The following is a 23505-nucleotide window of genomic DNA, read 5'->3' as shown; positions in this document are numbered from 1 at the left end:
TGTGACTATCATAAATAAATAAAAATTAAAAAAAAACAAAAACAAAATACACCTCAAATCCATACATTTCTGCTATTTCAATGACTAGCACTCTTGTTTAAGTACCTTTTTTCCCCCTAACACGCTGGCCACAAATCTGAAATAATCAAACTTCTAAAATACCTTTTCTTTTCTTTTTGCTATTTTGGTGTATAAAAGAAAGAACAGAAATACTCAGGTTTGCTTGATATTATTAAATTTTGAGTAACTCAAACATGAAATTTTTTTGGTTACCAAATTGGGATATAAAAAACTGACAGGGACGCCTGGGTGGCTCAGCGGTTGGGCGTCTGACTTGGGCCCAGGGCGTGATCCTGGGGTCTGAGGATCGAGTCCCGCCTCGGACTCCCTGCATGGAGCCTGCTTCTTCCTCTGCCTTTGTCTCTGCCTCTCTCTGTGTGCCTCTCATGAATAAATAAAATCTTTTTTTTTAAACTGACAAATCAAAATAAAACTTGAGTTTTTCTAAGTTAATTATCATAAAATGTGTACTTCTAAAGTGAGAAGAAAGAAGAACCCTGTTCATTATATAGATTGACACAGTAACTGTCAACACATTGATTTTATTTTATTTTATTTTATTTATTTATTTTTTATAAAGATTTTTATTTATTTATTCATGATAGTCACACACACAGAGAGAGAGAGAGGCAGAGACACAGGCAGAGGGAGAAGCAGGCTCCATGCACCGGGAGCCCGACGTGGGATTCGATCCCGGGTCTCCAGGATCGCGCCCTGGGCCAAAGGCAGGCGCCAAACCGCTGCGCCACCCAGGGATCCCAACACATTGATTTTATTTTTTTATTTTTATTTTTTTATTTATTTATGAGAGTCATACAGAGAGAGAGAGAGAGAGAGAGGCAGAGACATAGGCAGAGGGAGAAGCAGGCTCCATGCACCGGGAGCCTGACGTGGGATTCGATCCCGGGTCTCCAGGATCGCGCCCTGGGCCAAAGGCAGGCGCCAAAGCGCTGCACCACCCAGGGATCCCCCAACACATTGATTTTAAAAAAGAAAATTCTTGTAGATTGGGGGGACTCTTTTAGAGTTCCTGGACCCAAGTCCAATTTTTGTGTGGGGGGGTGGGTTCCCTCACATACAACACAATTCTTGGACACCAGCAGGGTGTCTAATCAACCCAATTCTGACATATATACCAGGAGATAACTTCAGATCCGCCAGGTTAGGGATTCAGTCCCACAGGACTGGCCCCAAACGCTACCCCCTTCAGATGCCAGTAGTAAACCCCAGGCTGTTACCTGTGCTTCTGACAAGCCTGCTGCAGGTTGAAGGTTTCAACCACCTCTTCTTTAGGTTTGATTAATTTGCTAGAGTGGGTCACAGAACTCAGTGAAGCATTTACTCTTAGCAGTTTATTAAAGGATATGATAAAGAATACAAATCAACAACCAGATGAAGAGATACATAGGGCGAGATCTTTAGCCAAGGAGATTCTGTTCTCATGGAACTTGAGGCCTGGCTCACTAGCATGTGGGAACTTTCTGGTTCCCCAAGTGTGGAAGCTGTCAGGGAAACAAAAAGGACCTAAACAGCTGTCCACTTGGGTTTTTATGGAGGCTTCATCACACAGTCATTATTGGCTAAGTCACTGACATTGGCTGATTCAACCCCTAGCCTGTCTTCCTTCTTCAGAGGTTGTGGATGGAGGGGGTGGGGCTGAACATTCCAATCCTTCAGTCTCCTGCTTGGTCTTCCTGGCAAGCAGTGTCTGCTCTTGAATGGAGTCCAAAAGTCACCGTCATTAATAACAAGACACCCATTTCTCTTTTATAGTTCTGAAGTGTTTTCAGGAACTGTGGATGAAGATCAAATATATCTGGAAAATATATATTTGGTCATCTGAAGAAGGCTACTTCGGAGTGTGATGACCCAGAATTCCAAGGTAATACCTTAGCTTACCACTATGCTAACCAAGCTTTGACCAAAGCAGTTGCCCCAGTGGTGGTGTATATGCTGGCTGTTGTTTTTTTTTCAGGTTGGATTGAGGATCTTCCTGATGCATAGCCCAAGTTCTGATGGTAAGTAGCTTGATTGTTATTTTGGATCTAAGGAAATTAACTGATTTCTTTGGTGATGTGGAGTGCACATTTCACTGCGATTGTTACTAAAGAGCAGCTCCAAAATGTGCTTTATGAAGAGGCCATACCAGGAACCCCAGAAAAGTAATAATCTAATACTTTATAACTGCAAGCTTGCAATTGTTAAGTATTAGAAAGGATTCATTTGATGTGCCCAGTAAGTATAAGCATCTTTCCCCAAATATCCACCCCGGCAGCCTTTGCATGATGGGAAACTTGGAGATTTAGTTTTTTGAGAGAAACTAAACTTGCAAAAATCAAGGGAAAATTACTTGTGGCTTTAGTTGAAAGATTTCATTGGGAAACCATAAAGGATTCTTCTGTATCCTCCAGGAATAACTGATCTTTGGAAGAAGACTACCAAACCAAGAACTTCAGATCAAGCCAATGAGGAGGTGGAGAGCTTCAACTGAAGGCAATAAAACAAGATTCATTTTTGATATCTCTGCCCTCCTTTTTCAATTTTGCTCTACTTATCTTTGTACTTTGGTGCCCCCTAGAGGGAGACCAAAAAATTTCATAATTCTTTCAAGGAGCTACATTTTTTCTTTTAAGGTAGAAACCACACCCAGCATGGAGCCCAACACAGGGCTTGAAGTTACCACCCTGATATCAAGACCTGAGCTGAGACCAAGAGTTGGATGCATAACTGACTGAGCCACCAGGCATCCTCACATATCTACATTTTTAATCTAAATCCTCTGTAATATTTCTTTGCCACTCAAGGAAAGGCAAAACTCTTGTGTATATATGTGTGGGTTTCCAGACTATAGCTATTGTTATAAATTTGATTAATGGATTTGTCATTCTCTACCTGATTTGACTAACAAAAATTTAATAGTTGTTCCCGTCACACTTCAAAATATAGATTTTCTTCTGCTGGTCTCTTCTGGAATTTGAATCTTCCTCACAGTATTTTTTTTTTAAAGATTTTATTTTATTTCTTCATGAGAGATAGATAGATGATAGATAGATAGATAGATATAGAGAGGCAGAGGCATAGGCAGAGGGAGAAGCAGGCCCCGTGCAGGGAGGCCGATGCGGGGACTTGATCCTGGGACTCCAAGATCAGGTTCTGAGCCGGAGTCAGATGCTCAACTGCTGAGCCACCCAGGCATTCTCTTCCTCACAGTATTAATTCTGACCTTTGGTTCTATCAAAATTGGACACTGAACCCAAAATACTTATGCTCATTACAAAATACTTATGCTCACTCAAGAAGCAAGCTTACAGGAGTAGACACAAATATTGAGGCTGTCCTTGGTTTATTAGTCTCTTATCTTCAGGGATTCCCCAGCCTCCACTCAAGGAATCTTTACATGTTAGAGGATTAATGATTGTCCTGATTTCATTGTGATCAATGATACTTGTACTCTCCATTCAATTTGTGTAACAGTAAGGTACTACTTTTTATGTGGACATTATTTTACACAAGCCTATCTTGTGTATATGGAGTAACTTTTAGAGAATTTGCAAAACTTATAACATCTACTTCTACAGGAAATTGTTTTTCTGAAAAAGATATTCAGAGACCTAAAATGAGGAAAGCATGGACTATTTGGGAGAGCTCCCAGGAGAGATAACTGACTCCCTCTTCATCTATACTCTGGGTGCTCCAATTCCAGTAGTAGGAATAATACAACAAGAAAAGCTGGTGCAAAATTTGTCTTTGACCCTAACAGAAGTTGTAAATGACACTACCTCTGCTCTGGAGGCCCAATGAACTATTTTAAATTAAAGTTTCATGGTGCTTATGCATGATTAAATAGCCTTTGTTTTCTTCTTGGCTGGGTAAGAACTTTGCACTGCTTGCAGCATCTACCTAAAACACTATGGATTAGATAGAACAGTTTGTAGTTAAATTAAAAGAAGGACTATCTGGCTCTCTAGAACAGATTCAGATGGGTTTGGGGACCTGATTTCATGGCCTGGTTTTGGCTCTTTCCTTGGCAACCTATTAATAGGACTAATGATCACTTTGTTTCCGGTAATTTCCTGTATTCTGGTTGACCCATGTATCCTGTCCAGTCTTAAATGAGACTGTGCAGTCATTATGTTTTTAAATGGTTCAACATCTCATCTTGCAACAAAAGGCTCATGTGAGACTAACTGCAGTGCAAATGCAGACAGTGTTCTCCAAATAGCCTGTGAACAATGGATTCTGATGATGGTATGGATCTGAATCATGCATATGAATGTCCTAAGGGCTGGCCAATGTTCTTTGGCTAAAAGGAAAGATTGACAAGTAAAAAACAAAACAAAACAAAACAAAAAAAAAACAGACCTAGGAACTTGCAGCTGGAAGTTGACAGGTAAACTCTAATGTTCCCTACTACACATAAATAACTGTTTCAGAATTCTTTAACCAGTGAAGACCACTCAGCGATTGTGATGCAAGATGTAGCAAGGACATTTACTCTGTACATTTAAAATCAGACGGAGACAATGACATTCTTCAATCAAGACCACATTAATCTCTCTGCCTCCTACATAATCCCCAAATTGCCCCATTTTTACAAAACTGGCCTCTGCTTCTCTAAACAGTCCTTAGAATCACCCAGCCAAATCCTATTATAGGCTCCCCACAACTCTTCCCTATAAAGAGGCTTTATGTTCCTGGATTGTTGCTTCTCTCCTGAACCAGTACATCAAATAAACTCAACTTTGTCTAACTACACATGTGTAATCATTGGTTGGCTGGTAGTAATTGTTATGGTCTGAATGTTTGCATGCCCCTCAAATTCACATATTGAATTCCTAACCCCCAAGGTGAGTCCTTTGGGAGGGTTCCTCCTCATTAATATGATTTGTGTCCTTGTAAAAGAGGCCCAGAAAGCTTAAGCACCCCTTCAGACATGCAGCCGTGTAAGGACCGTGAAAAGAAGGCTGTCTATGAACCAGGAGGACCTCTCTAGATACCAAATCTGCCAGTGTCATGATCTTGGACTTCCCAGCCTCTAGAACTGTGAGAAATAAGTACTTGTTATTTTAAACCACCCCAGTCTATAATATTTTGTAGTGTGAACAAACTAAAACTGCCTGTCCAAATCTAGGGAGCCATTTTGGAACCTACCTGTTCTAGTACTTTCCATCCCTCAATCCCTGCCCTGGCTCATACCCAGTTGATCTGCTCCAAAATCTTTTGAAATTAGAATGAAGATAATTTTGGAATGGATTTTATTGAAAGGATCTGTAAGCAAAAGCCACCTCTCCTTAAGGCGGTCCAAGATGTGGAATTGTTCAGATGCCAATATTTAACACAGATCTGGGTCTACCTTGAGTTCTTCCAATTTCTTTTTTGACAGGGTGTTTGAGCTTGCTTCTATTCTGAATCAAGTAGGAGCAATTTAGGACATGGAAAGGAGGGCTTGCAGCAAGAGGCCATGGTGGATTATATCTGAGAACTTTTACCTTCCATTAGTATTTTACATGGAAGAAGACCAGGAGGAGTGCATCTTTGGTAGGTGGCCCTTGCCCACATCTCCTCCCCAGTTTCCAGCCTTCCCCTACTTTTCCATCCCCATCTTGTCCTGGAGCAGCCCTCCCTGGCCTGCCCAAGAGGTGGAGGTTCACGAATCCCTCCTCCAGTTGCAGGCCACCTTGATGCATAGAGGTGCACAGTCATACCTTTATTCAGCTGCAGAGATGGTTCACAGCCACAGGCCAGACCTGAGTCATTGTAGTTGGACTGCCAGAGGCAAGGCGGTAGCTGTTTGATATGATCTGGAGCTTGGGGAGCTGGAACTCTGACCAGCAGACCCAAGGTAGGTGTCCCTGGCTAAACTGTGGAGCTGCGTGGCATCTTGGTTTCTTCAGGGATTGTGGGATGGCTGGAAATCCAGGTGCTTCCGTGAGTCCCACAGAGAGTGCCCTTGAGCCACAGCCATGCTTTTGGTCCACCGTAATTACAGGAAGGTAGCAGGGAGGTGTGCGGATGGGGCAACTGGGAAGGCCTGGGTTGGATAACCCCTCTTAATGTCTCCTTGGAGGTTCTGGCCTGCCCTGGGATCCCAGTTGCGAACCCTCCCTCACCAGGGCGCTGTCTTCACAGGCCTTGAGATGCTGCAGCTAGTCTGGAGCCAGCCCCTGACCAAGGAGGACCTGGCCACCACCCCCAGCATGCAGCTGTTCGCCAGGGCTGCCTGCCTGCCAGGGTGGGCGGGACTGTCTCTGTGAGGTTTTCCCAGGCTTCCCATACTAAATGGTAGGTTGTCCTGGATTCCCTTAGATTTCACTCTATTAGTAATAAAGGACTGATTTCTCCTGGGCAGGTAGGAGGGGAGGGAAAGTTCTGGCTTTGGTGAGAAACGGCATTAATAGAAATTTGAATTTGTGACCTAGTCATGTTCCTCTTGGACCTTCTAGGCGTATGTCCGAGACATGTCTTCTAAATGTAAGAAAGTGTTCAATAGGTGAAGATATCCCACAAAATAAGTGACCCAGCATGTAAAGCCTCTGACGTGCAGTCCTCTTTCTTTTGGACAGGCTTACCAGGCCCCGGAAGGGACTCCAGCGGGCCTAGCTCTGAGATCTGTGGAGCCAGGATGAGCTAGCTGTGCTGTAGCCCAGCACTGGAGGATGAAACAAAACAGCTCTTGCACAAGCTGCTTCTCTCACACTTGGAGCCTGTTCAGGCTGCTCTGGGCTGAATGAAGACAGGGGCTTCTAGAAAAGAAGGGACCCTCTCTGGCATCTCCCTAGACCTAAAAGGTAGATAAATGAGAGGAGAAATGTGTGTGTGTGTGTGTTGGGGGGAGGTGGAGGGTCTAGATGGGGACAGAAACTGGATCTACTCCAACTGCCTGATGAGATGGGCATCCAGGCAGCCCAGTAAACCTTAGGTCTTTGGGCATTGTTCCTGATTGCTAGAAGTTTGGGGGTGGTGACAGGGTGTTCTGGGAGCAAAAGATCCTGAAGTCCTGTGAACTATGAATAAATTGAGAGGAAGGCTTTCTAAATCCCCTTTCCAGAACCTTACTCAATGCCAAATCCACATTTGAATCTCTCTAGCCAAGAGTTTGGCAAGCTAAACATGTCCTCACTTGAACTCTTCCTGTTTAAGCTTCTCCTCTAGCAGCCTGTATCTCAACCGTGAGGGATTGCAGGTGAGAGAAGCCGGTGCCCTGGACTACGGAGAAGTGGTGGAAGTGCTAGGAAGTGGTTGAATTTGGAATATAGTTTATTTTATCTATGTATTTTTTTATTGGAGTTCGATTTGCCGACCTATAGTATAACACCCAATGCTCATCCCGTCAAGTGCCCCCCTCAGTGCCCGTCAAAACCCAGCAAGATTTGTTAATTTCATAGATTTCATTAATTTCACTCACAGAGGGGTTTTTCTGTGGTATTGAATGGGCGTGGGTGTGATTGTCATACTGGCTGGTGGATGGATGCTGTGGGAATGGAAATCCCTTATTTATTTTCTAAGTAGTTCAGTTTTAAAGGGAAGGTGAGATGTTGGGAAAAATAAAGTTCTCAATGATTGCTGGTAACGGGGAAGCCTACTCATGTTTATGAGGAGAAAGAGTGAGAGTCAGATGTGGCAGATATGGGGGAAAATAGGGGATGGGGATTACCCCACCCAACTGTGGAACATCGGCAGCTTGGGGACTGAGAGAAGACAGACTCTTCCCTTCAGGGAGTGGCAAGGGCCTCTCCACCACCAGGTCCAGAGGTGATATCCCTGGTAACAGAGAGTGGTACTGGGTCATTCAGTGCCCAGAGGGCTCAGGCAAGGAGCTTCAAAGATACTCAAGCATTTATGAGCGGGGATGTGTGTGGTGTGATGTCCTCATGGCTTACATGAGGTCGAGCGGCACCCTGAGCTGTAGCATGGGGATAATTTGAGTACCCTGTTACTTGGGATCATGGTGACAGGCAGGGATTGGCACTCCAGAAAGGGAGTCATGCTAATGTAGGCAAAGGAAAAGAAAAAAGAAGCAAGTAATGGGAGGGATGAGCATCACTAAACATGAGAAAAAAGCCATATAATTGGAAAAGTAGGTGTAGGTATTGTGGCAGTGTGTTGAGAATGCCACTAGAGCACATTGGACTTAAAATAGTCGCCAAAATTATGATAGACATATAGTGAATCATGTGAATGGGCAAAGAGAAGTCATACCAATGTACCTTTGGATTTTCTATATTTATTTGAACAAAAACACTTTGCCATTTACCAGTTTTGTTGTGCTCTAATTTCCAGGGTGGTGCCTAAATCTATAGTTTATACACAATATGTCTGATAAATTTCTGCTCTGAAATGTATGTAGTAAAAGCTTCAATAGTTTGCAATTACATAGGTTCAGGTGAAGTCTTGCCATAATTAAAATTTAATTAAACCCAATTTGTCCTTCCACCACATTTTTGAAGCAGTTAAATCCAGGCTAATAAAAGTTGCTACTTCAGGGTATGGGAACCTATTTTTATCAATGGTTAAAGTAGAATTGTTGTCCTAAGAATATTCTGTGTTTAAATAGTAGGGGTGAGAGGCTGGGCCATAAACTGGTTCAAAAGTGTTTGGAAGTGATTTACACTTCTAAGTTGGTCAAGAAGGCATGTTCCATACACAATTTTATTTTCATCATCTCTAGGCACATACCTGTTTGGTCTCAGTAGACCTATGGTGGGAAGTCCTTGCACCGTATCCTGCCCAGGATAACCTTCCCTCACTACTTCCTCCTGTCTCAGGTGCCTCTCCTACGGTTTTGTTACTTTGTATTCCAGAGTCCTGACATCCAGTCTCCTTTAAAATAATCCCACTGGAATTAATCATGGATACTTCAGCACAAAATTACTATGAAAACAGAAGGAATGGGCTATCCTAGGAAAGAAGGGAAAGATCCCTTTTGGAGAAGTCCTCCCCTGGTAAGAGAGCTGGTGAGGTGCTAAACATGGCAATTCTGAGTAGCCAGGGGCTGCAGGTTTGGGCACCTGCCTATCCCCCAGTGATTTCCAATTACTTGTTTAGCACACCCTTTTATTATAGTTAATACAAAGCTCACATGCGCTGCTCTCTGAATTTTGATCTGTATTGAATTTGTATGATACACACTCAAAAACATTTGCAAATTTCCCCCTACTCAAATTACAATGATTTCTTCACTAACACTGCAGGACGATCACTTTTATAGTTCAGCCCCAAATCTGTACACAGCCAGTTTGGTTGCCTGGGACCAGTCAGTTCAGAACCAACCAGTTAGTTCCAGATAAAAACAGTCACACTGTTTATAGACATCTTTTTAATGTTTTACTTTAAAACAAATGAGCCCAGTAAAAGAGAGCAAAGGAAATTACATTTCAATGATAGCTTGAGATGGGTAATGATATTCCTGATTTATTTGTTTTCAGGAACAGACAACTGTATTGTCATACTTGACTTTTAGAACTGCTCACTTAAAATGCACATAGTTATATTAAGTTTCTCTTACAAAAACACAACCATGTCATTTAAGGCAAAAAATATCAGCTTCTGGGGAGATAAGTTAATGTTTCTGACATATTCTCAGTCTGGTTGAATGAAGTGATCCATTAATTTAGTTGCTCAGGTTTTCATCTTTTCTTGTAGTTTTGCTTTGCTAATGGGCATGAGAATTAGTCACTGTGCCTGGTTTCCTCCTCTCTGTTAGACTGGTTTCACCTGCAAATTAGGAACTTTCAGAGTCACTGAGTCAATGGGAGGTGAGAAAGGCACCTATGAACAGGAGATAAAGACTTAAAAACTCAATAAAGTGTCTCTCACTTAAAACAACTTGCAACCTACAGATATTAATTTAATTGAACAAAATGTGAACATTTAGACCAGACACAGCAATATTTTTAGTCAACCTCATATAAGGGATGTTTGCTAGTAAGTGTTAGCTCGATCAACCCTACATATTGAAGAAGGCAGACAAACTTTGAACCGAGAAAGCATGTGGTTGCTCAGTGCTCAGCTAAATTGTGCTTCAAGACACCATTTGGCATTGACCAATGGGACTTTGCAAAGTGTTAATGGGAGACCCCTCTCAACTCCGTAGAGAGTCACACAATAGACAAAACCCTACAGCTTTCATACAATACAACTATCTTTTAACATCCAAGAGTTTTTGTGCTAGAGTGAGATAGACACAAAAATGGTCATGGCTTCAATATATAAAAGGTTTTCACATCATAGTTTATCACATTTTGCTCTGATTAAGACCTCAGTGATGCATTTAGGGTTTGTTTCTGAGTCTTCAGTCTTCAGCAATGCTGGATGAACGGTACTATGTCTGAGGCCTAAGAAGGGGTCCCCAATACATTCAGAATTCCTGCTGCCAGTGGGGTCGACCCAGGACAGGGTATGTCCAGGAATCAGTGCTACCTGAAAGTTGCTGCCTCCCTCCTCTTCCTCAACTGATAATTGGAGAGAGCCTGCCAAGTGCATGGCAGGTGTCTGGCTTTAGGTCAGTGGAATGATACTTTGCGCGTGCGCATCTGTGTGTGTGTGTTTGTACAACCTCCTTGGGAGGGTATATCACAAGTTCAGGTTGCGTGGAGACCTAGTAGGTGAAAAATTGCATTTCATAATTTACTAAAATTCTGTGCTTCAAAAATGAAAAGATTTGCTTCAAAAACTTGATAAAATCATTTTTAGCTAGAGTGTAAAATTTAGACCCTAACATCCGTGTGTCTCCAGCAGCCAAGAAGATGCTGAATGGTACACCCCAGGGGAGTGGCCTGGAATCCAGGTGGGTTGAGAAGAGGAGGCTTTTAAAACTTCAGTGTTTATCAAAAGGGACAAGGGTTTTAAAAGGCAGAGAAGCCTATCTGAGGAAGGATGGAGAAGTGGTTGACTTGGGGATGGATACTGGGAAAAGTCTGGCGGAGATCAGGAACAAAATAGTGGCAGGGAACTGAGAAGTCATTGGAGAAGAAAGGTAGGAGGGGAGTCAGAGATGGAGCAAGCCGGCTGGGGGAGACAGTTTGGAAGGGTGGGTGGATTTCAGGGCCTCCTCCTGGCTTGGGACAACCAACCAGTTGCTATCCTTGCTTTGTCTTCCTGGCTGCTGAGGTGTTTTTTTAATTTTATTTTTATTTTTAATTCTTCCCTGCCAAGGAGAAAACTCTTCCTTTTGTAAGTCCGTCTGCGGCTGGAGTTTAATTGAACCGAAGTGCTCTCTGGCTTCCCCTTGCCTCTTGAATGCTATCACCATGGCTGAAGTTCTGAGACAGCAAGCAAGGGTGCCAACAAGCAGTCAGCAGGACGGGCTTTCTGGTAAACCCATCTTTCATTTTGCTTCCCTTGGGTCCTTGCTTTTGTGTTACATGATGAAGCGTTTTGATTTGCAGACCCTGCCGGGGTACCTGGCTTCTAACTGTAAATGTGTATACTGGGAAATGGGACCAATAATTATAGGTTTGGGGCAACATTCTGCAGGGGTGGAGGTGGGGGTTGGAGAATAGAAAACATCCGCTACAATATAAAAAGTAAAGGAAGTTTAGTTACAGCCTTCCATATGCAAAATGTACGACGTAATAGCAAAACACATTCAGGGCATAGTAAAAAATAAATAACTTGCAAAATTCTCTGTTTCTATATAAGAAGGGATGTTTAGGTAGTTGAATTCCCTAGCAGTATTCATTTTCTAAAAAGACAGAGTTCTTCTCTTTCGGCTTGTTATTTCTCACTCTCATTGCCCTCTGAGGGCGAAGCTCTTTTCACTAACTTCATCTACATCCTGGTGTTGTGTCTGGATTATTCTCAAGCCTTTCTCATCTCACTCTCACTCAAATGTCTAATTCCCCAGGGATCCTGCCTGTGTTACCGGTTTAGTGGGAATGGTTTCTCTCGCTGGCCCCTTCCTTGCCTGGCCGGGGGTGGCACTGCAGAGGGATCAGCACCACAGCGCTGGCCCTTCTACTCTTCAGTATCGTATCCGCTTGTGTAGAAGTAGAGCACACGTATGAAGTTGATTCAGCCGTCAGGGACTATGTTCCCGGGAACTCACATGTGTTAAATGGTCTATTTGCCCCACTGGCCCTGAATTTCATGATTTGCACGCTTTCTAATTGAAGAACATTCTCGTCATAAAGAACAACATGAAAATGATGTGCAAAGTTGCTTGCCACAGCGCTGGATCACCAAAAGCACACAGATTGACATTCAAATCACATTAATAATAAAATGACTGAATAGGAATGGGTTGGCAAATAGATCTTGAAAAAAGCAGCCATTTCTATTATTCCCAAGTTCTGCTTTACTTGAAACCTTGTTAGCAGCGGTTGATGGTAGCCATCGTGTTTACATATACATTATGGCCTAATTTTGAAAATGTGTTTTGTGTTTAATCATAAGCAGAAATGCCTGAAATTTGAAGTTGTTTACTCCCATAATTTCAAAACACAGAGTCAAATCTTCTAAATGACCTAATCTTGACATTTTCACATACCCCGTAGCATTAGCAGTATTTGGTTTCTCAGGATTTTTAACTCAAGGTACTTTACTAAGTGAGTGGGTTAATGTTGATGTACCTTGGAATTTCTGCCATCCCTAAACATGCATTTTCATGCAATTAAAAGATAACGGGCTTATAAACTGCCTTTCATGTTCTTCCTGATTCTCGTGATTTCATCTTTTTTAGAAGGGCTTTCAAAATAGTTCATGCAATGATATGTATGGCTAAAGGAACTGCTATGCTAGAAAGAGAATGAAGAACTTATTTCAGTTTGACATGAGGCAAGCTGAGGGCTTCTGTACTTTCTCCTGCCTTACAAATGCTCTGAGATGATCGTGATCTTCCAGTCCTTAGAGAGTCTGATGCAAAAGCAGTTTCCCTGGGAGGCTGTGGCACGGCATCAAATGTGTCTGTCTCAGTCTCTTCAGGACCCACCTCTTCATCAGTTATAAACAATTTGGATTCCCTCCATTTGGGGTAAAAATCTTGGCTGCCTCTGGAGCCACTTGACTCACTCCCAGAAAGCTGTATATTCAGTTCCTCCGTCGACCTGATCAGGTTTTGTACCGACAGAGATTTGCCCAAGTCCTTGGGTGCCACGGGGCGGACAGATAAGAGAGTTTCTCCTCCCATGTCAAAGCTTTTCCTTAGAGAACGGTCCTTGGTCAGGTTGGACTGTGCAACCTGAGCATTTTCCTTGGAGGCAACAAGGCAGGTGGTGACATCAGAAATGCTTTCCTGTAAGCCTGCAGGGTTTGGGTGCAGGGTCTCTGGCCTGGGCAGATGCTTGATGGCTGGGAGAGGAGGTGGGATCTGTAAAGTTGTTGGGGCTGCTGGCTTAGGTGCCACATTTATTTGGTTTGCAATGCTGCTGGTGGCTGCCACCGCGGAGCCATCACTTTGACTCATTGGCACCTGTGTTGCTTGACTGTGCATAGTAGGGCTAAGCGCATAGAAAGTCTGAGCGCTGAACTCATTTGGCGTCAGAATGAACTGCAGGCCTCGAGAGATGTTGGCACTAGCTGATCTGGATAAGCAGCCACTGTTTTGTGCGGAACTGGACAGGTCTTTGCTATCCACAGGGCTTTGATAGTCAGATGTCTGTTCACATTCAAAGGGTGGGATCTGGAATGAGGCCAAGGTGAGGGCTGAGGCAGAGCCTTTCCGGAGGACCTGTTGATAGATATCTAGTAGGCAGTCCAGCTTGGACTCAATGGACTGTACCTGAAAGTGAGGAAAAGGGTCACATGTGAGTATAACCTAAGAATGGACTTCATTTCTAGAATTAAAAAAACGCAGTCTTGGTGTGCCTATACAGCTAAATATTCAGTATAAAGAATAATATAGTCGTGACCTTTTGTACCACCTCAGAATGTACCTCTAGCTGTGGTGGGGCAAAGGGATGATTTAGGAGGAGAGGTATGCTTTGGCCTCTACATAATCTCCACCAATACCCCTCCCCCTTAAGTCTTTAAAATAAACAGTTGATGGTCTCAGAAAACAAAGGAGCACTGTAAGAAAGCAACTTCTAAGACTCCCAGCCCAATCAAGTTGCCTTTACTAAGCCTCCTCCAAGAAATCATTCTGGGCTTCTACTGCAGTCTAGTCAAGAACTCCTTCTCTAATGAAATCAAGACCTTAAATATCAATGTAGGTGGTTCTGAATTTAAAAATAAAGGTATGGAGGCATCTGGGTGTGCCAGGGGTTGAGCATCTGCCTTTGGCTCAGGTCATAATCCTGGGGTCCAGGATTGAGTCCCACATTGGACTCCTTGCAGGGAGCCTGCTTCTCCTTCTGTTTATGACTGCCTCTCTGTGTCTCTCATGAATAAATAAATAAAATATTAAAAAAAAATAAAGGTATGGGAGTGCCTGGGTGGCTCAGTTGGTTAAATGTCTGCCTTTGACTCTGGTCATGATCTCAGGGTCCTGGGATCAAGCCCTGTGTCCTTGGGCTCCCTGCTCAGTGGGGAGTCTTCTCCCTCTTGCTCTGCTGCTCCCCCTGCTTGTGCTTACACACACATACTCTCTCTCTGTGTCAAGTAAGTAAGTAAGTAAGTAAGTAAGTAAATAAATAAATAAAATCTTTAAGAAAAGTATGAAATGCTTCAAAATTAATACTCAAGATAGTTTTGATTAGGTTGGGGGAACGATTTGATTTCCGTATAATTGTCTTTTTTTAAATTAAGTTTTTAATTTTAATTCCAGTGTAGTTAACATACAGAGTTATATTAGTTTCAGGTGTACAATATAGTGATTCTGCAATTCCATATGGTGCTCAGTGCTCTATAAGTGTGCTGTTTAATCCCCATCACCTATTTCACCCATCCCCCCACCTCCTCTCTGGTAACCGTCAGTGTGTTCTCTATAGTTCAAAAAAACTCTGTCTCTTCGTTTGGACAATTATTTTGTATGAGAAGCTACAGCTTTAGAGTTAACAACTTTCAATGTACCATGACAGTTATAATGAGGTTTTAGTTTTTAAAAAAAGAGTGAAAAAAAGAGACAGTGACAATCACCAAAACACAAATGAAAAATAGATTTTTGTTATTTTACTGTGGAAAATCTGTAGTTGCTTCCAGTTCTTGCATTGATTGATGAGATGAAATTATTCCTTGTATGGAAATCCAAGTGTTTTAGAGAACACTGCCTCTGCACAAGAAATGTAATTTCATTCATTCTTTCTTGATTTTACTCCTTTAAAACATATTAATCACTAAACTACATCCAAGGGGCCACACTTTTTATTTAAAAAATTCTGATGGAAAAGTTAGCCACTATGGTTGAATCATACCTGCTTTTCTTTTTTTTTTTTTTCATACCTGCTTTTCCACTTTGACCACCCGGCCAAGCATACTGAGGTCATCGGGGGTCTCATGTTCTGCTGTTATTTTTTCTCGGCTCTTCTTATCTGATGTGATTTGCCCTTTTCCAAGAATTTGGTCAACACTATCAGAGAAAGAGGAGATAGGATTATAAATGCTGAAGATGGAGATTGCCCCAGGCCAGAATTAAGTGTTTTGAAAAGAAAAATTAAAGACAATTATCTTTAATTTATGTAAGATGAGATAAACTTATTCCAGTTGATGTGCTTATTTTCTTAACATGAGAATTACACATGAGATTAATTTTCCATTATTCTGGTCTGTGCTGAAGTCGCTCATGGGCAATCTTCTGCAGGCAAAATTGTCCTAAACTACAAAGTAATTTATCTGTTTCCATCTTTGACCAGGCATTTTCTGAATTTAACTGCTGAAAATATGATAAAATCACAATTATGATTATTTCATGTTAATAGAACAGATTATTCAGTGAACATTTATTGTACATCTGATAGGTGGGAGAAAGTGATTGCCTCTGTCTTCTGGAATTTTAGGTGGAGAATATACACTGTATGAGCTGGAAACTTGGATTAGTTCTATAGGGACACTTGGGTGGCTCAGTGGTTGTCTGCCTTCGGCTCAGGTCCTGATCCCACGGTCCTTGGATTGACTACGCATCAGGCACCCCACAGGGAGCCCATTTCTTCCTCTGCCTGTCTCTGCCTCTCTCTGTGTCTCTCATGAATAAATAAAATCTTAAAAAAAAAAAAAGATTAGTTCTACAACTTCTGTAGCAGTTCAACTTTATAAAAATCCATACTTTGTAATAGTTCTATTAAAGGAGTTGGAAGACCATGGCCACATGGGCAGAGATTGTAACATAACTCAGGATGAGTTAAAACAATTTCCAAGGAGACTTGATCAACTGAAATGGGAATTACTTTCTTTTGTGTGTGTGTGTTGGTACTGAATTATTGGGAGTACCGACTCAACGTTCTGGTTTACTTAGTCTGCACAGAAATAAGGCAGTGCCTACCTTTCATCATATCTAATCTGTTTTAGCAAGCTCCACAAGGACTAAGTCATTATTTTATTAATCTCTGAATGTCCATAGTGCCTGGCACACATTAAGGGCTCAACAATTATCTGTTGGATGAATGAACAAATGCAGGAAGGAAGGAACGAATTGTGATTTCTATAATTGATCGACAAGTGGTTCTCTAAGGGCCCAGTATATGCTTCCCCCTGGGCTGAGTGTGCTGTGGGCATATAAACAAATGTTTAAGACTCTTTCCTTGTGTTTTAAGAACTCTTCAAACACAAACAGCAGTAATTTGTGTCTGAGAGTAAAGCAAGACTCTTAAAAAATTGAGATGACTGAACATTCTGGCTTCAAGATAACACAATGAAATGTGGTTGGAGTAATGTATTGAACTCATTTCTTTTAATGACTCAGTAAGATGCTCACTGGAGAGACAGTGTGTATCTGGCACTGTACAGGACACCAAGGAAGTGAAAGGCCCCAGTTTTAGTCACGAGTAAGGGAATAAACTTGCACCCAGGGAAACAATACAAGAGCCAACCATTCATTTTTGAGTCCAATTCTCTGGCACAGTAATACCAAGATTATGAGTGTCTCAGTGCTCTGTAGTAGCTCTAGATGCTGTAGGAGGTCAGAGAAGGAAAAGGTCTGTTTTTGTGGGCTAGACAGTTGGGTAAAGTTTCAGGAAGGACAAAGATGGCTCCTTGAAGGACAGTTGGGCTTTAGAGAATAAAAAAACAGCAATAGCACTAATCACTCGAATGACATCAGCGACAACCCTTAACAGTTACTAAGCACCCAGTTAACATGTTGTAACTCATTCAATCCTCATGTGAACCCTACGAAGCAAGCACTAACATTATCCTTATTTTTACAGATGAGGAAATTGAGATACTGCATACTGTAGTTGGAGGCTTTTAATGTCTGATTTATATCCTTAAGTAAAAATCTATAAGGAGCACTTGGGTGGCTCAGTCGGTTAAGCATCTGCCTTTGGCTCAGGTCATGATCCTAGAGTCCTGAGATTAACTCCCTTGTAGGGCACCCTGCTCAGTGGCAAGTCTCCCTCTCCCTTTCCGTCTCTCTCTGTGATCTCTCTTGCTCCTGGTCTATCTCAAGTAAATAAAGTCTTTAAGGGGGAAGAAAATCTATATTAAAAGCAAAAGTTACCCATGAAAAATGAATTAGAAATATGAGATTCAAGAGTTTTCTGTACAACAGAAAAGTTACTCTCAGATAGTTTTTATGCCTATTCCTTCACAATAAATCACATTTCTATTGCTTACCGTGTTTGGAGACTTTTAATTCTACACAACATGTCTAGATGACCAGCAGAATATTGTTCAATGACATCTTTTACATCATATGGGCGTAATGTTTCCTTAAACTTCCGTTTTGCAACATGAAATTTCATAATCCTGTAAGAGCAACATATTCCATATTAATCTCCATAACTTTGCTAAAAGAAGTTACCCAAATAGCTTGCTAGTAAATATGAGAAGCTCTGGGGGGAAAAAAAGTCATGCATCAAATTATTTTAGGCTCCTCTAGAAATGCGACATAAAAGCCCAAGATTATATTGGGCAATTTAAGAATATCTCATGGGAGGCACACATTGAGAGTAGAAAAACACACAAAAAGAGACTTAATATTAAGTGTTATACCTTTCCAGTGTTCACTGAAACCCTGAATCAAAATCAAAGTCAAATGCAATTCTGGGGATGCCCAGGTGGCTCAGCGGTTGAGCATCTGGCTTTGGCCCAGGGCGTGATCCTGGGGTTGGGGACCGAGTCCCGCATCGGGGTTCCTGCAGGGAGCCTGCTTCTCCCCCTGCCTGTGTCTCTGCCTCTCTCTCTGTGTGTCTCTCATGAATAAATGAATAAAATCTTAAAAAAACAAACCCCCCCCAAACCCCAAACATTGTTAAAATGGTCTTTTATGTAACTATGCAATTTATGCAGATGCAGGTGTGTCTGTAAAACTCTCTTATTCTCTCCAGAGAAACGTGTATTTCTGTAGGAATTTATGAAAATACTGTTTCATAAATTACTTCCGCCGAATACTGTGTGATTAGGTAGCCAGGTTTCTTCTATTTCAAAAGTAACACTCATCCACTAAGGTTGGGTATTTAAGACTTCAGAACCAGAGATCTTTTTTGTTACAGTGTTTCTCCTGACATGGACCTCATGTTTTAAAACAATAGTTCATCAATAAATCCCATGGTGCCATAAATGGCTAAGTTGCCTACAATAAACAGTTACTACAATAACTTGATATTATTCCCAAAGAAAGCAAAGAAGCATAACATTTTAATGAGCCTGTGCAGCCTTACTGCAGGTAAATGTTAAGCCTGCCAGTGTTTTTTCAACTATGAAATGGCTCATAGTCTCCCGTTATCACACTCACGGATCCCAGGCTGAGAATCAGTCCATCGGGCTCTGCAAACCACACTTTGTTGTCCTTTGGTGGAAAGTGGGAAGATTAAGAATAAATAGAGGATTTAAACAGAAAATACTCATTACCTATCCTGAGGGCTGATTGCAAGGAATTGTTTTATTGGTTAAAAAGCCCCAAACTCTACCTTGTAATTGTATTATTAACTTCAAATTAATTGTATCCTATTTTTCTGGAATCATTTATCCATAACAGTCTTACTCCCTCTTTCTACCATATTTTCGCCACCAATCTCTTCTTTGTTCAGGATAAAACTTTTTTTGGTCTCTTTTTTGTTTGCAAAAACATTTAAGCATTATTCAGAGGAAAATAAAGGAAATATGTTTTATTTATTTATTTTATTTTATTTATTTATTTATTTATTTTTATTTATGATAGTCACAGACAGAGAGAGAGAGGCAGAGACACAGGCAGAGGGAGAAGCAGGCTCCATGCACCGGGAGCCCGATGTGGGATTCCATCCTGGGTCTCCAGGATCGCGCCCTGGGCCAAAGGCAGGCGCCAAACCGCTGCGCCACCCAGGGATCCCAGGAAATATGTTTTAATTTAACCTCTCAATACTTTGCTTTAGCTTCAAATTTGTTTATCAAGTTTGTTTGGAGCTCAAGTCTCCTATATTAAAAAATTGAGAAAGCTAGTGAAATATGTATCCTGTGAAATTTTTGGCCCTGAGTAATTATTATTATTATTATTTTAAAAAGATTTTATGTATTCATTCATGAAAGACACAGAGAAGCAGAGACATAGGCAGAGGGAGAAGCAGGCTCCCTGCCAGGAGCCTGATGCGAGAGTCGGTCCCAGGACCCCAGGATCACGACCTGAGCTGAAGGCAGATGTTCAACCACTGAGCCACGCAGGCGTGCCAGTCATTATTATTTTTTAAAGATTTTATTTATCCGGGATCCCTGGGTGGCGCAGCGGTTTGGCGCCTGCCTTTGGCCCAGGGCGCGATCCTGGAGACCCGGGATCGAATCCCACATCAGGCTCCCGGTGCATGGGGCCTGCTTCTCCTTCCGCCTGTGTCTCTGCCTCTCTCTCTCTCTCTGTGACTATCATAAATTAAAAAAAAAAAAAAAAAGATTTTATTTATTCATAGAGACTGAGAGAGAGGCAGAGACACAGGCAGAGGGAGAAGCAGGCTCCATGCAGGGAGCCCCACGTGGGACTCCATCCCGGGTCTCTAGGATCACACCGCAGGCTGTAGGCGGTGCTAAACCGCTGCACCACAGGGGCTGCCCCAATCATTATTTTTTAAATATCTGTTTCCCCCAACAAATAGATTTTCTTTTTAAAAAAAGATCAAGAGTCATGTGCTCTACTGACTGAGCCATAAAATGTCAGTTACATGAAAGCAGGGCTGGACCTCTTTACTCAACAGGCAAGGGCTTCCTAAGTGTTAGCTATTGTTACTACCACTACCTCTACCATGACTGTTACTACTACCATTCTTCAACACTGTGTACTCAGGGCTTAGCACAGTTCCTTATACACAGTGGAAAGAAACATTTGTTGAATGAGAGAAGGAAGGAAAGAAAGAGAAAAAGAAAAGATCCACTCATCTGTGTAATATTAAGAATAAAACCAGAAAACCAGAAGAAAAGCTAATCTAACAGTCCAGACCCTTCTTTACTTAAGAGTAGCTAGTGGTCCCTGGGTGGGTGAAGGGAAAAGGAAAAAAATCATCTTTATATATCCCTGGGTGGTTTTTAATTGTTGTTTGTGTTTTCATTAATATTATCATTTGTTTTTTAAAATATTTTATTTACTTATTCATGAGAGACACACACACACACACACAGAGACAGAGACAGACAGACACAGGCAGAGGGAGAAGCAGGCTCGGTGCAAGGAGCCCGATGCAGGACTCGATTCCAGATCTCGGGATCATGCCCTGAGCCAAAGGCAGACGCTCAACTGCTGAGCCACTCAGGTGTCCAAATATTACCATTTGTTATGTGAAGTACATTAGATGTCTTATCTTCAACAGCACTTGAGATATTCTTATTTCCCTTTTATATTTAGGGAAACCAAGATTCAAAGAACCTATGTGACTTGCCTCCACACAAGCAACAAGTATGAAGCAAAGTCAGTATCTCACCCAGTTCTGTCTGTTCTCCCCCTTATATCACCTTCTGATTTCCCATGGCATCAATTCTGCATATGTTGAAAAGATTGGCTGGGATCTTTGGCAATTTTTTTCTTGGCTACAGTGATAGAAAACACCCTACATACAAAGGGACAAGCTTTGGCATGAGTTAGTGTGTTCCCATTGGCTGGAGCTCAGGCATTTGTGGTCTGTGGCAAGGTTGCCCAGGGGTGGACCCACATACCTCCAAACTGAATGACCTGTTTTGTCCTAATAGGAGCCTGTCCTTGTTTCTTGTAGGGAGTTGTGTGAATTCTCTATGGTAATTTGTCTCAAAGCTGCATGTTGCTTTTCTCTTTTCCTTTCACAAATACTTTAACAGAAGAACAATTTGAAAGCATTCAGTAGATAGTATTATACTCTAGTACTTAGTCATATTTTAAGCAGACCATAGATAGTTTCATTTTATTTACATAATTTCCCATTACGAGCTAGCCAAATTAAAGGAAAATCCATTTTTTAATGATTTTGCTCAATATTTATAATTTTGATTTGTACTGTTTGCCAATTTCTTTTAAGATTTTTAAAAAAGATTTTATTTATTTATTCATGAGAGACACACACAGAGAGAGAGAGAGAGAGAGAGAGAGAGAGAGAGGCAGAGACACAGGCAGAGGGAGAAGCAGGCTCCATGCAGGGAGCCCGACGTGGGATTTGATCCCGGGACTCCAGGATCATGCCCTGGGCTGAAGGCAGGTGCTAAACTGCTGAGCCACCTAGGGATCCCATAGATAGTGTTTATACGATACATTTAGAATAGATGTGTATAACTCAAGAATATAGAGTAATATGTAGTAAAATGATTAGGAAATAGTGAATGTTGAATATGTATTGCCTTTGTTTTTAATATAACTTATTTTATTATGAGTTTATACAATTTAACTTTTAATAATGGATGTATTTAACAAGCAGCAAAATTCCCAAAACTGTAACATTCAGCTCCCGAGAGTCAGTATAAACTATCTCCAGCCCATCCCAGCTTATACTCCTCCTTTTCAAATAATTGAAATGGTATTATTATTTCAATTTTTAATTTCTACACATGAAAGTAAGAAAATCTGTAAGTAAAGCACTAGAAGGAAAGCAATACTCACAAGTAGTGATACAATGTGTAAGAATCAATGACCCCCAAAGAATGATATGATGTTTAGGAATCAATGGTAAGCCGATTAAGAACTTTAATAGGGACATCTGGGTGGCTTAGTGGTTGAGCATCTGCCTTTGGCTCAGGTCATGATCCCTGGGGTCCTGGGATCAAGTCCTGCATCAGGATCCTCCTGGGAGTCTGCTTCTCCCTCTGCCTATGTCTTTGTCTCTCTGTGTCTCACGAATAAATAAATAAAATATTAAAAAAAAAGAACTTTAGTATTGACTCAGCTTTGCATACCTATCGTCATGGCCATACAGAAACACCATAGAAGATAATCAGTTTCCTGTCTAGGACTGCTGGTTGCTAAGCATTTACCAGGACATTACTGAGAGAAAAAAAACATTCTACCTATTAAGGATTATTAAGTTTCCTAAGATGAACAACAAATAGATTTTCTTTTTAAAAAAATATTTTATTTTATATTTTAAAGTAATCTCTACCCTCAACATGGGGCTCCAACCCCGCAACCCTGAGATCAAGAGTCATGTGCTCTACTGACTGAGCCAGCCAGGTGTCCCTGGACAACAGATTTTCTTAACTGTCTTTGTTGTTGGTTGAAAATGAAAACATTGACAAGGTCTGAGGTGAGATATGAAAATTCTAAATCAGGCAATATGTTTTATAAACATGGAGGGAATTTTTAACAACATACATATTTCTGAAACCAGTAATTTATATAAAGGATGATGACAGTCATTTTGCTTTTGCCTTTGTCTGCTTGAGATTCTCTTCCTCTGTTCTTCCCCCACTCTCTCTCTCTTTGTAAAATAAATAAGTAAATTTTAAAAAGAAGACTTAATAGCAAAAAAAAATAACAATTAAGGTGATAATAATGCCAAGTAATACTTTATAGTAATATCTTATGAAATGGGTATCATTGTCATCTGTGTTGTAGATAAGGAAACTGAGGCATAGGGAGGTTAAATAACTTGCCTGAGGTTAGATAGCTAGTAAATGTGGAATTGGGATTTTAACCAGTTTGGCTCCAGTGCTGAGCTCCTTTTTTTTGTTTTTTTTTTGTTTTTAAGATTTTATTTATTCATGAGACACACACACACACACACACACACACACAGACACACACACACACAGAGGCAGAGACACAGGCAGAGGGAGAAGCAGGCTCCATGCAGGTAGCCTGGCATGGGACACGATCCCAGGTCTCCAGGATCAGGTCCTGGGCCGAAGTCAGTGCTAAACCTCTGCATCAACCGTGTTGCCCCCAGTGCTGAGCTCTTAATCACAATGTTGTCTTAATAAATTGTCTTAATATTAAAATCATATTTATGTTATTTATTTATTATTATTTATTTATTTACAACTATATTTATTTGAAAA

At 41.3% G+C, this 23505-nt stretch overlaps 2 protein-coding genes and 1 long non-coding RNA gene across 4 annotated transcripts in view; 2 read left to right on the top strand and 1 right to left on the bottom strand.

Moving 5' to 3' along the window:
- Positions 1-1833: 1833 nt before the first annotated feature.
- Positions 1834-3899, top strand: LOC140595323 (uncharacterized). Its single transcript, XR_011996820.1, has 3 exons — positions 1834-1942; positions 2036-2078; positions 2472-3899. It is a non-coding gene; the product is annotated as an uncharacterized lncRNA (long non-coding RNA).
- A 1593-nt stretch (positions 3900-5492) lies between these two features.
- KHDC1L (KH domain containing 1 like) lies at positions 5493-7303 on the top strand. The gene is given in 4 exon segments (XM_026007459.2): positions 5493-5602; positions 5733-5843; positions 6128-6292; positions 7201-7303. Coding segments are annotated over 4 exon segments (489 nt in total).
- A 2058-nt stretch (positions 7304-9361) lies between these two features.
- Positions 9362-23505, bottom strand: part of KCNQ5 (potassium voltage-gated channel subfamily Q member 5) — a 509851-nt gene continuing 495707 nt past the window's right edge. For both annotated transcript variants that reach the window (XM_072735385.1, XM_072735394.1), the window contains 3 exons: positions 17704-17835; positions 15376-15502; positions 9362-13777 (listed from right to left, as the gene is read on the bottom strand). In XM_072735385.1, the coding sequence (XP_072591486.1) occupies positions 12815-13777; positions 15376-15502; positions 17704-17835 (1222 nt within the window). In that variant the 3' untranslated portion in view covers positions 9362-12814. The remainder of the gene's footprint in view (positions 13778-15375; positions 15503-17703; positions 17836-23505) is intronic.

The sequence above is a fragment of the Vulpes vulpes genome, chromosome 1 (genome assembly GCF_048418805.1).
Source record: "Vulpes vulpes isolate BD-2025 chromosome 1, VulVul3, whole genome shotgun sequence".
NCBI lineage: Eukaryota > Metazoa > Chordata > Mammalia > Carnivora > Canidae > Vulpes > Vulpes vulpes.
This window is presented reverse-complemented; position numbering and strand designations above follow the sequence as displayed.